Genomic DNA, 13,802 nt, shown 5'->3' on the forward strand with positions numbered 1-13,802 from the left:
GTGAGAGAGATGGAGTTTTAAAAAGAGAGTAATGGAGTTTGGGTTTTAGAGAGAGAGAGATAGAGTTTGAGTTTTAGGGAGAGAGGTGGAGTTTTGAGAGAGAGAGATGATGATATGAAAGAGGTTTTAGAGAGAGATGAAGTTTTGAGAGAGAGACGATTATGTGAGAGAGAGAGAGAGAGATAGGGTTTTAGATAGAGAGATATAGTCATTTTATAAGTTGTTGAGGTCAATAATACATGGTCAAAAGGGTTCAGGGGGTTGGAAGATAGAAAAGATTGAGTCCTTTTGCTTACAAGTAATATTTTCAATTATTGGATCTGATGAGATATAGAAATTAAAAATAGGGGATAATCTACTAACCTAGAAACACCTTTTTATTAATAATAATAATAATAATAATAATAATAATAATAGTAACACAAATTGCAAAATAACTTTGTTCCTTGCATTGGGCACCATAGTCTTCCTTACTTTGTTTGCTTATTTTTGCATAGTGCTAAGTACTTGCAATTCACAAACATCTTTCAACTTCCATTGTTTCCCTTTATATATATATATAGGTTAAGAGCTTCTGTTGGTTGGTAAATTCAATGGACCTTTCCATGTGTCATAATAAATAGAGAGAGCACTAGAGAAGGCTTGATAAATAGAGAGAGAGAGTGCACTAGACAAGAAAACAAGTGTGTTTGTTTCCTGATAAATAAAGAGAGAGAGTACACTAGACAAGGCCTGATAAATAGAGAGAGAGAATGCACTAGACAAGAAAACAAGTATGCTTGTATTTGTCTGCGCGTATATGTGTGTATCTGAGCACACGTGTATGTGTGTGTTTGAGCGAGAGAGAGGAGCAAACCAAGGGCATCCACTGAGAGGATAAGTAATCGAAGAAAAACTGGTAGGACTATTGAAATCTTGGATGCCATGAGCCTTAGAGTAGGATACTCTTGTGAAACCTATTGAAATCTTGGATGCAATGAGCCTTAGAGTAGAATACTCTTATAAAACCTAAGAAAATATTTGTGATGTTCGATGCTAAGAGGGAAATGCAAGGACTTAAGCCAAGGGTATAGGGTCCTCTATATGAAACCCGAATACCTTTAAGGGTGAAGAAAACTTCTTAGAGTATGGGAATTCAAAAAATTAAATGAAATATGGCTCATGCTCCTTCTTTTCATAAAATGGCTTAGGCTCCTTCTTTTCATAAAACATAGTCTGGGATTTGCCACTGCTTCGTTTCATAAAACGGCTTAGGCTCATTCTTTTCATAAAACTGAGTCTAGGATTCGCCACTATTTATCATGAGATATGGCTTATGCTCCTTCCTTTCAAAAAACTGAGTTGGGGATTTGTATTCTTAAAAGATTTCATGCCTCTTTTAATCCTTTTGTTTTCTTAACTTAAAGATTTGATGCCTTTTTTAAGCCCCTATTTATCTCAACAGTACATGGATAGATATGATTCCAATATTTACTTACGTATATTAGGAATAGAGAGAAAATAGATATATTAGGAAGAGAGAGATTGTTTCCATATCTTAATTTAATTTAAAAAATATGAGATTTTTTCCCTATTTTTTTTGTTTCAATTTCTAAAATGGCTACGTATCCCAAACACAAATTAAAGAGAGAAAGATATGCATACATATCGAAGATTGTTTGCCTAAAGAGTAGAGTTTTGTGGCAGAGAGAGTGCAAATTTTAGAAGGAGAGAGAGATTTTTCCCTATGTTAATTTGAGAAATATGAGATGTCTTTTTATTATTTTTTGTTTCAAATATCTTAAAATGGGTACTTATCCCCAACTCAAATTCAAGAGAGAGAAACATATACGTTAAATTTTCATATCCAAAAGGATTCCCCTCCAAGAGCATGATAATCTCTCTCAATACATGCACTCCCCTCTCTCTTCTTTCTCAATAGAAGTTAAAAAAGCCTTAAGGGGGACACGTCTAAGCCATTTGCTCATATAAACTATATTAGCTTTGACCTATCTTTTGTTATCTTTCTCTTTCTTTGCGAACGTTTAATAAATTGTCAAGGTTTTCAAATTTTACATACATTATTCCTTAATATTAGTTTATTGCTAATTTCTTATTTTTTTCAACTAAAATTTTTATTCTTTTAAGTTGTGGAATTTGCTATGGTTGAAGACTTAGATCATTGACAATTTGTTTGATCCTTAATAAAATTTCCTATTGCCTCTTCGTTATTTAATTTTTACTCTTCCATGTAATGACATTTTTTAAAAAAAAAATTATGTGTAACAAGATTTCTTGTTGGATATTCTAATTTATTTTGATTTCTGTTTATTAATGTTTTTCTTTTATTTTATTGGTCTAAATTTATGCTTGGCATCCTCACTTTATTGTTTATATTCAATTTTCTTCTGAGGTTCATATGATATATGAACTGACATTTAGGACTAATTTTATTTTATATTCTTTTATATTCATTTTTAAATACTTTTTAAGAAGTTTTAAATTATAAAGTTAAATCTTTCTCCATGAAACTTTATTATTGAAAAATCGAACCAAATTTCATATTCAAATTTTGAGAAAAATCTTTAACAATAGATTGGGATATATGATAAAGTTGAGTAAAGAGATGGCGTTTCTATTATGAGCTTTGCTATTCTCTTTCTTCCTAAAGTACCTAACATGACCGAATCTTTTTTTTTTATTAAAAACAGGTGGTTAAATTGAATACTTGCTAAATTAAAATTCTTTTTAAAAATAATAATACATTTGATTGATATTCCATAAAATGAGATCAAATTTAAGAATAATACATTTGATTGATATTCCATAAAATGAGATCAAATTTGAGCTTTAACATTATGGGTTACCTGTAGTATTTATATTGATTTTATATCTTATAATCTTTAATTTTAGAAAATTAATAAATCCATAATAAAAATGTAAAAATAATAAATCTCCATAAGGAGTTAATTAGCAGCAATAATGATATTCTATTATAAAAATTCTAAAAATTCTAATTGGCAACGATAATGATATTCCATTGTAGAAATTTTCTTATTTATCGATCTCCTCTATACAGTAGTAACGTTACTCCATGCTCTAGTAAAATTATCTTCCCTATTATGCGAATTGAGTAAATAATAGGAATTCTTTTACTTCATGCTCTAGTAAAGTTTTCTTCTCTATCATGCGAATTGTTTTCTATCATGTAAATTGAGTAAAGAATGTGAATTCCATGAAGACAGTTCCCCATCATGTGAATTGAGTAAACAAAGGGAAGATGCCCATCTATCTCTTCTATGTCCTCATAAAGTTCCATTGAATTCTATTGTAGAAATTTCTTTATTCATTTCCCTTATTCATTTCCTCTATGTCATAATAAAGTTTCATTGAATTTAATAGTAAAAATAGTAAAAATTTCCTTACTTATCGATGTCCTCCATGTCCTAATAAAATTCCATTGAATTCTATTGTAAATTTTTTTTTATTCATTTCCTTATTGTAGAAAGTTCGGTATACGTAAATTTCTCATCCCATTTCTTGCTTATCCGTTTCTTTTATGGTATAGTAAAGTTGCTCCATATCCTAATAAAGTTCTCCTCCAATACAATTTTTTTACTTATTTCCTCCAATTAATGCAAATTCTAGTGAAAAATAAATTTGTGAAATTATACAAAAGAAAAATATATGTACCTTTTTTTAGGTGAGCAATAACCTGTTAAAAATTGAATCAAGAACAAGACAATAATAGTATACAGATAAAAGAAATTGGGTAAACAAATAGTTAAAAGATAAATTTGTGAAATTAGTTGGGTAAACAAATAGTTGAAAGATAAATTTATGAAATTACACCAAGGAAAGAAATATATACTTATTTTTGATAAACACATTATAAATTGAAACAAGAACAAAAGAATAATGGCACAAGTCACAACATACGTACTGCAACCACCGGAAATACTATGGCACATGATATTTTGAGCCCAAGTCACAGCAAATGTATGATATGTGTAAAAGTATTATACAGGAGAGAGATGCATTAGCAACTGACTATATGGTAGTCCAATAGACCATGGTCTATAATATTTGAAGCTTACCACTTGTTGATAGTTGGAGATTATCCAGATTGATGTCCATAAAAGATGAATGCAACATGGAATTTAAGCCAAGCATTGCCCAAACAAGAGCGGGCCCACCGGCCTTATAATTGAGCTCAACCCGAACTCAATCAGTAGGGGTGTAAACAGATTGGGTCGGGCCCGACCCAGCGAGAGAGTGGGCAGACCCAAACCAGGACCCTACCCGACCTGGAATATAAAAAAATAGAAGTGCACATCTAATATAGATTTTATATGTTTTGTAATTTTGAAACATGTAGAATATACAGGTTGGGTCGGGCTGACCTGGCATGACCCAATTGGACCGTTTAGGGGACCGGAGAACACCTGAACCGGCCATCTAGTTAAGTAGCTAGACCTGAACCTAAACCTAGGCCGGGTCGACCCATCGAGTTGGCGGGTCCATTTGACCTGTTTCCCAGCCCTATTAATTTAGGAAGCCCATGGGCCGCCCTCTCGGGATTGTCAACCATAAATGCAATAGTTTTGCCATGTCATTGTACTCTTTAACGGGAAAAGGAATAGAAGGGGTTCTTTCCAAACCCAATTTTAATGGGCAGTGTTTTGAGTTTTCAATAAATTTCGGTGCGGCAAACCGTGGCCTGAAAATATGCGAGATTTTTATCATGGAGTATTTTAAAACGTAGTTATCAGGATCGGACTGGCCAATGATATAGTGAGATAATGGATAGGTACACTCGTTCAACCATATATTAAAAAAAAAAAAAAAAGTTTAAGATATGACATACATTACAAAAGAAATTCTCAATTTTGTTTAGACTGTTGAACTAGTCAAAGTCAACGAGCCAAGACCTATAAAACACTAATTTTGACTAATTTTTGACAAAAACCAGGTTCTTACTTTAAACAGGACCGACCAACACACTGGACAGCAATTGGACCGGTCTGACCTAGTGGCCATTCAATCTTGATTATTATGGTTTAAAACATAGTTTAAATTTGGATTTTTTTAATGTTGAGAGAAGAGACATATGCTTGGGGGGGTTAATTGAGAATTGAATGACATGAAAAGAGACAAACTTATGGAGTGATTTGATTTTTGAATGACTTTAACTCCAAGCCTTCATATCTATAATTTTCTCTTTTTCTTGGAATGTTTATTTAGAGCATAGCATACCATATAGAAGATACTGCTCTTCGCCACCCGTTCGAGCTCGGAAGATATTTCATTTGGGTGTTTTACTTTTGAGTACTATAATTTTGATTTGGGAAATTTATCAAATTACTTACGAGAGATAGCTATTTAACTCTTTACCTATATCTTTTGATTTAATTTCAAAATACAAATAGTGTTGAGTTGGAATAGTTGCAATTGGGAATGTTGAACACTTCTTTGGACTTTTGACTTTCACCTTCCTCTAAAAATTTTGTGATTTGCACCTTCTTCTAAAAATTTATGTGTATGTTTTTAGAGAGAGAGAGTTTGTGTTTTGCATCTTGGGGCATGCTATCCATAGTCTCCATTTTTTTACGTCCACTCCCAAAGCTGCAGTAAAAGTCCCCTGCTCCCTTTTAACTCTCTTTCCCTACTATCTCTTATCCACAACACAAAAAATCTTCAAGGGAAGAAATTGCATGAAACCCCTTAAAAAGCCATTAAGCGGGTCAAATTATTCTTATTATAATCATTTGAGAGTCTAATTTTTATTTTTACTTAGATACCTTGTCTAGTATTTGGAATGAGAAACAGTGAGGGGCATTGCAGAGATTTGACCCAAAGAGTTGTCAATTAAACGAGGAAACTATCCCTAATTGTTTTGCATTACAAATAAGAAACGCTATGTTCAGTATTAATATATAGAATAACGCGGGGCATTTTCATAATCCGAAACATGCATAGTGTTTAAGTGTAAAATGATAAAAATAACCTTAGTTGTTCTGCATTATTAATACTGAATAGTATATTCTTTATTCGTAATGTAGAACAACTAGGGTTATTTTCATCATTTTGTTGAAGCCTCTTAGGAGTAAAATTATATAAATACCCATAATTATTCTGCATTCTAAATACCAAATAGAGGCAATATAATTTAAAAAAAATTATTCCGAAAGTATCTAATTGAAATTAAAAATAAAAGCATATCCTCATGATGAAAATACTAGAAATATTTTGACCCCTTAAATTATATTGTAATTTTATCCCCTTCAATGATATTTTTCCTGAAGTTCAATTTTATCAAACATATCCCCTTCAATTCATTCCCAAGATTTTGTGAGGACTTACCTCTGAAATGTAGGCATATCATGAAGGCAAATAAAGATGTCCCGAAGATCAATTTATTGAAAAGTTACGTATTTAATGAAGATAACATTTTTAAATCCTTGCGTGTGTTTTCCATCCTGAGGGGTAGGGGTGCAAGCGGGTCAAGTACATTACCGGGCCTTAAGCTCAGTCCGGCCTTGCTTGACGCACCTTATAAAGGGGACAATGGCAGGTCGGCCAATTTCTATAATATTAATTGAAAATTCACATAAATATAAGGTCATAAATGTAGAAGTAAGGTTGTAATAATCTATATCGTTTATTTTATTTAGATAATGTACATTTAACGTTATCTTAAAAGACGTATTAGTCTTCACACTATTTTAAAAGATATGCCACCATGGGGCTAAAATAGCGGTGTGGAGCATGGCAACCTACTTCCACTAAGTAAGGTTGCAACCTTATGTAAATCCAAACCAGCAAGAATAATTGATCTCTAGGAATTAGTGAAATGGAATAAGAGAAAACTCTAATTTAAGCAGTTTTTACTTATTTAGATGCCCCAAAAAGCACTTTTTCTTAGCTTTTCAATCTTTTTCAGTAGTACCAGATGATGGATTTCTGCATTCTTAGCTTTCCTCCCTTTATCTGCCAGGCTAAATGATAGATCTTTGCACTGAGCAATGTTTTAGAACAAGTAACTCGGCCTCGCACGCTTCCGAGATGACTTTTTGAGCCCGAATTATATTTCTTAAATATTTTTAGAATTTTTTTGAAAAATAATAACTAATAAATGACTTAGAACTTTTTGTTTATTATCTTATGATGATATTTTATTTAATTTTTTTTTATTATATGCTCCATTTTTTTTTTCCCTCTAATTTTGATTTTTATATATCAAGCCCTAAATTGATTTTTCAATAATCCATATTTTACAATAACACGACTCGGGCCAAGGCGGAGTGTGACACCCGTGCCTAGTTAATAGAATATTGCTGCTAAGGCAACTTTATCTCATGCTTCGGCTTCTGAATATTGATTAGAATTTGTGAAAATTACATGCACTATTGATATTATAGATTATATGTTTTAAATGGGTTCAAAGGCTAAGTGGTTAGGGTAGCAGAGCACCACAACATGATATCTCGAAATCATTCTTACCACAAGTATTGTACCTTTCTCAAACTGAACTACAAAAAATAAAAAAAAATCGTCAATTTGCACCTCTAACTGAGTGCAAGTGCTTCAAGAATTGAACCACCACTGTGACTGAATTGTTGGCTGCTAAGGAAGCGAAAATAGAAGCCTCATTTGATTGGGCTTCACCGCCTCCAGCTAAGTCAGAGAGAGCCCTAAACACAATGAAAGGGGTTTTTTGTTGATGACAAACCAGTGCAACAGCTGCACTCTCCATGTCTATTGGGCTTATATTGAATTTGTTGTAAATGAAGCTTCTATAGGCCGCATTGTCTACAAATATGCTGCTGCTGCTCCCTCTTGCAACTCTCTTCACAACTGGTGGAGATGACAAGCATGTTGTAGAGTTTATGCAGTTTTTAAGTTTCAGGTTCTGCAAGAGGGAGAGAGAAGGGTTGGTGAGTAAAGTCTTGGGACCTCATATAATAAATAGAGAGAGAAGGGTTGATGAGTAATGTCTGAGGACCATATGGAAGGGAAAGGTTTCTACGCTTTCCCTACAACATAAAAGTTCTATACTCTTTTTACCATTCACCCGTTCAATTTTGATCAAAAGAGCCACACACCGTTTGATCTTAGATCCGACATCTCAAAATATTTTATTTTTAGTTTTTTTTTTTATACAAATTGTATGAATATAAAATTTGGTAGATAACATCTTCTCATTGGGGTGCACCTATAAAAAATATTTAAAGATAATTTTTTGATAAAATATAATGATTACCTCTTGAAACTTTCAAAGGTATTTTGATCATTTTATTTTATTGAAAATAAATTTTTTTATATTTTTTGCTCGTGTGAGTTTAATAGAGGAATGGACGTCCAAAATTTGGTGTCAAAATCGTTTATAGAAAAAAAATTAAAAATAAAATAGTATAAAGACGTGACATTGTGATTGGGGCAATCTTAACCCTCTATTCAGAATAGAGGGTTGGATAAAGGGGAGGATAGAACTTCTATGCTGTATATAATACATACAGAGAGAGAGAAGGGTTGGTAAATAAACTCTGGTACCATATATCATACATAGAGAAGGGTAGGTTTTCTCATAAAAAAAGAAAAGAAAAGAGAGAGAAGGGTTGGTGAGTAAAGTCCGTGGACCATACATGATTTATTCATGGAGAGAGGTGAATAATGTTTAGGAACATGTATTGTATACTCAAGAAAGAAAACATATCAGAAATGGATAGACCACCCAACAGTTAGAGGGGTTTTTTCAAGTCAAAATATGTTTGGCCACAAGTAAAACTATTGGATTGAATTTTTCTTTTTTAAAAAAAAGCAATAGCAATATCATTTTTAAATGAAAAATAAATTAAAATAAAATTTGTTTAGTTAGTTTAACTGGTCAAAACCCAGTCGAGTAGTTAAATATTGATTTAAACTGATTTTCCAATAAACCCAACTTTTATTTGAACCAGCCTCGTCCCAACACCAATCAGAAATCCCACTGGCCAATCCCATATGGGTTTTTCAGTACTATGGTGTACTGGCCCTCTGGAATTGGAGCGAAGGAGGTAAGAGTATTTTTTTTACTATTAACATTCTTTCTTCATACATGTCGGGCAGTTGTGGGGCTATGCCAGGCCAACCCTAGCGTAACCCCTTGCCCAAAAATATCAACCCGGTTTGGGTTAGAATTTTAGGTTTTTTGGCCCAACCTGGTCCGACCCTATCCATAATAACCATGCCCAAGCCAGTCCGAGCCCAAACAAATCTTTCCCACATGGAAAGCTACTTTATCCTCATTGGTGAAATTGATTGTTCTTTGCAGTAATTCTCCAAAATCATTCTTTGTCAAGAAAAAGCCGAAAAGAAGAAAATCGAGTTGACATCGTGGTGGTAGCTAGGTTAGCTATTAGTTTAAATTTGTATTCTAACTTATGCATTCAAAAACTACTAATTATTTCTAAAACGTGTAGTGGCATATCTTCCCTATTGATCTAACAAAAAAATCAAAAAAAAAAAAGCTAAATGCTCCCCTTTTGGCCTTTCCAACTAGGAGCGAACTACAAAATGGGTCACATGGTCCTAATATTAAGGATTGTTGGAGAAGGTTGAGACTAGGCAAGCTCAATATTTAATTTTGATGTAACCAAATAAGGGTCTTATACCATCCAAACTGGTCATGATTATGAATTATGTCACCAGACAATCATCATGGTTTCATGAAGCAACTTTATCCTCATTGATGGGCATTTCCTTGGGAAATTTCCACCACAACAGGATTATGAAAACCTAGTGGTGCATCCTGAGCTGTATGCCACCTGTGTATGTTATATCTCTTTCTTTTCTGGGCAAGGATAATGCATTTACTGATTACATAACCAAGGGTGTCGTTTTTATAAGGCCGAGGCTCTAAACCATCGAAGTAAGGCGCCCCTTCAATTAGTATCGAAAGATGATGTTTCAGTACTGGAAATCTTTGTGATGGCCTAAAAATTTATTTTCATATCTAATTATAAAATTTAAAGTTTGAAAAATAGTGTAGATCGAGCAGATCTATGAACACTTGAAAATTGACGGTCCAAAAATACATTACAAGATTCACTATTTCCAAGACTTGAAATTCATTTTTTTTGTCATGTACATACATCTTGAGGCTGAGATGATGAATTTGAGCAATTTTGCTTCTTCTAATGAATTTTTGAGGTGCACCCTAATTTGATTGTTTAGAGCCTCACACGCCTATAAACTTTTTGGACTAACCAATGTTTTTTATTTTGATGCTATACAACATTAGGAAAATATTCAAAATACTCATGAAAGATGCACTATTAAGCATTTTATACTTTGATAATATTCCAACCATGATCATGCATCTTTTTATGAGTATTTTAAAATTAAATTAAATAATATAAGTATAAATGTTAAATAGTTCATCTCATATGGATATTTTGAATATTTTCCCTATAATATTTCTCAAAAGGAAAAAGAAATAAAATTCCGAGTGCCTACAAGTTTGTGCTACAGTGGACAGATGGTGAAAAAAAAAATCTAGTCAACGGGATTTTTTGGGCTGAATTTTCTACAATATTTTAATTAATTATATAAATAAATAAAAGCTGCCAAATACCCATGAAAGATGAAATATTTAAGGTTTTACCCATTTACAAGCATTCCAACTCATGACCATGTGTTTTTCAATAGATATTTGAAATTAAATAAAAAATACAGGGTAAAATGTTAAATGGTTCACACTTCATGAGGTAGTTTAATAATATCCCAATAAACAATTTAAAACAAAAATTAACTGCAAAGAATCTCTATGCATTTATGATTGGGCCCGGAGTTGATTTCGACCATTTTTAAATTGTAACTTTTTATTATTTATTCTTATTGCTAGTATAACCAGCGTGAATGCAAACTTGAAGGTTGAATCAACAGCCTTATGCTACAGTCTAAGCCTGTTAGCTTACAAAAACTTTTTCCTACAGAAGTACAAAGGCCCATGAAGCATGCAGCCTCTAGGATCACTTTGACCTGGCATTTTCAGAGGGCGACAAGAGGTCAAACAAACTAAACTCATCTGGGTCCCTCTCCATTCATAATTTTAAATGCATAAACAATACTTTCTTAATTTTTTTAAGAAAAATGAAAAATATTACAAGTGAGACAAAGACATTACTATAGGTGCTCTTAAAAAAAGACAGCATTGCATTACCATAGGTCCTCTTAAGAAAAGACAGACATTTCTATAGATGCTCCTTAGGAAAGACATTCATTAATCATTATTATCATATCATCAGTACCCTTTTCCAAATATTTAGAGTCGGCTTTATGGAAAATTTTAATAAATTTTTTATTAGTTGTCTACCTAACACAACCCACCTCTTTTGTCCAAACTTGGGACGCTTAACACAACCCACCTCTTTTATCTAGGCTTGGGACGGGTTAAGAAAAAATTTAAAGTTCTCACCCTTTTTAAACCATGTTATAACTCCTTCAACTAGAGTTTAAAAAAATAAAATTTTCCCTTTTGGTACTCCTAAAAGTTTGACCAGCTCGGTAGGCTAGCGATTCTGAGCCAAAAAAAACTCTAGAATTGTGTAGTTTTTTAGTATTCTTAATTTTTCTTGTTTGAAATTTCTGGTCCAACTGTGAATGCATGGTTTAAAACATCAAACTCAAGGGCTAAATAGCAAAAGATTTGAGGCCAAGTCCGAAATAAATATCTAGGTTTGAAGTGTTCTGTCCATGATGTGTTGGGGATGGAGAAAATGATGCCTATGTTACCTAGGTACTCAATTTAACTTCGATGAAAATTTCCAAGGTTAAGTTATGAGCCACAGTTACCTCTAATCGATTGGAGAGTGCAAAATAATGGCTATTAACAGGAACCCAAAAGGCATGGCCCCTTGTTTCAGGTATCCCATTAATAGGAAACACCTCCTCAGGTTGATACCACACATTGTTGAGAAGATTTTCAGAAGTATTTAGGGTTTTGTTGCCATCATCAATACTGTAATCTGCAAAATGAAGGTAACCAATTTTCCTAGTGTAATCACCATTGGATTCTAGAGGGAGTTCATCTTCTGGTCCATCCCCATATCTCTGTTTACAATAAAAAACCATGAAAATGGTGAGATTCACTGTTGAAACAAAAAAAAAAAGGGTTTGATTTTATTACCTGCCAATTCCATAACCCTGTATGAGCCCAGAATTGGGGGATGGTTACATCTCCAATATTGAGATCAGGATTTGCATTCCCTGCAATTCCATAGTGTACAACTCCTTTTACTTTGAAAAGAGCCAATAATAACTGTGTGGTTACACCTGCATTAAGCTGCAAAAAATAAATAAATAAAATTATCTCCTTGCTATCCGTCTTACGTAAATTTATCAGAATTGGATTGGCCATCAAACTTATAAGGGTCGGGTCCAATTAAATCTTGTTTGCTCTAATATACTCTCTTCAATCAGTTTTTTCAGATTTAAAAATAATAAAAATAAAAATAATTTAAAATATATAATATATTTCAAAATTTGCCCTTTTTTTTTTGCTCATTTAGCAGGTTAAAACTAGCTTGTCCAACAAAAAAAGGTTTTCGACCCAATCTGGATTTTAGTTTGGATTGAACCGCCTAAAGCATTGGTTTGCAGTGCAATTGGTCAGGATGATCCAGTCTGATCTTGATATCATTATATTAAAAAAACAGTAAAAAAAAAATAAAACTACATACCATAGCCAATCCTGTCATCACCAGTATCACCTTCTCGCCTTCTATTGTGCCCAAACGAAATCTCCTACCTGAGAGAGAGACTTGATCAGAAATTAGATTCCTAGGTTTGAAAAAATTGAATAAAACTCCTGTGGACATGGGTTTTAGATGAGTTTTGAATCCCTTATTTTTACCTGCAAAATCAACATAAGGCAAGGATTCATTGGGCTGAAAACTTGGAGATTGAAGAAGTGGGTTCATCTCAAAGGAATTGGGTATAACCAGGCCCATGTAAGGCCCGTTCCTGTTAAGCTTTGCAATCCTTTTGAGAGTCTTCCCTAAAACTGCTGCATCAGATTGCACACTGTATAAAACAAATAGAAAACCAAGAGAGAGCATGAAAATATATCTCAATGATGCCATTGTTGAAGAACCCACAAACATTCAACCCTCCGATCCTTCTTAAATAATAGCGCGCTCTCTGTCTGTCTTCCCCAGTCAAGCCACTTTTAAGGAAGTATTACTTAATATTTTAATTGGGAAAAGATTTCTATATATTCCCTAATGTATGAAGGATATATACAAGATTTCTATATATTCTCTAATGTATGAAGGATATATACTCCCTCCATCTAGCAGTTCAATTTTGATCAACAACTGCTTGATCTAGATCAAGAATGCTTTAGAGCATTTTATTTTTAAATTTTGTTCTACAAATTACATAAATATAAAATTTAGTTCTCGCCATCATCTCAATGGGGTTCATTGAAAAACAATATTAAAAAATATTTTTGATAAAATAAAATAACCAAAATAATTATAAAAGTTTTAGAGGGAATTTTGATCATTTTATTTTATTGAAAATATATATTTTATTTTTTTACAAGCGCGAGTTTAAGAGGAGGGTGGGCGCCCAAATTTTGGTGTCAAAATGTTTTATAGAAAAAAATTTAAAATAAAACAGTGTAGAGGCCTAACATAAATCTCAGCGGCCATTTTAGATTTGAGAAAAGATAGTTGGATAGTTTTATACACTCGAGAGTACAGAAAGCGTGCCCGACCTTCTTACGTAACTCTTTTTCCTCTTTGAATGCTTTCTAAATTATTTTCTCACCTTCGGAT

At 32.9% G+C, this 13,802-nt stretch overlaps 1 protein-coding gene across 2 annotated transcripts in view; it reads right to left on the reverse strand.

Annotated features, from left to right (window-relative positions):
- The window catches only part of LOC18426667 (bark storage protein A), an 18,410-nt gene extending 5,274 nt beyond the window's left edge, over positions 1 to 13,136 (reverse strand). Inside the window, exons 1-5 of one of the 2 annotated variants that reach the window (XM_006833309.4) lie at positions 12,875 to 13,136; positions 12,702 to 12,769; positions 12,149 to 12,304; positions 11,815 to 12,072; positions 7,330 to 7,891 (exon numbers count right to left, since the gene is read on the reverse strand). In XM_006833309.4, the coding sequence (XP_006833372.3) occupies positions 7,535 to 7,891; positions 11,815 to 12,072; positions 12,149 to 12,304; positions 12,702 to 12,769; positions 12,875 to 13,124 (1,089 nt within the window). In that variant the 5' untranslated portion in view covers positions 13,125 to 13,136 and the 3' untranslated portion in view covers positions 7,330 to 7,534. Of the gene's footprint in view, positions 1 to 7,329; positions 7,892 to 11,814; positions 12,073 to 12,148; positions 12,305 to 12,701; positions 12,770 to 12,874 lie in introns of those variants that run through there. The other variant, XM_088866701.1, reaches the window with a different exon arrangement.
- Positions 13,137 to 13,802: the final 666 nt, after the last annotated feature.

The sequence above is a fragment of the Amborella trichopoda genome, chromosome 5, assembly GCF_054954075.1.
Source record: "Amborella trichopoda isolate Santa Cruz 75 chromosome 5, AtrichopodaSantaCruz75HAP2 v2.0, whole genome shotgun sequence".
NCBI classification, from domain to species: Eukaryota; Viridiplantae; Streptophyta; class Magnoliopsida; order Amborellales; family Amborellaceae; genus Amborella; species Amborella trichopoda.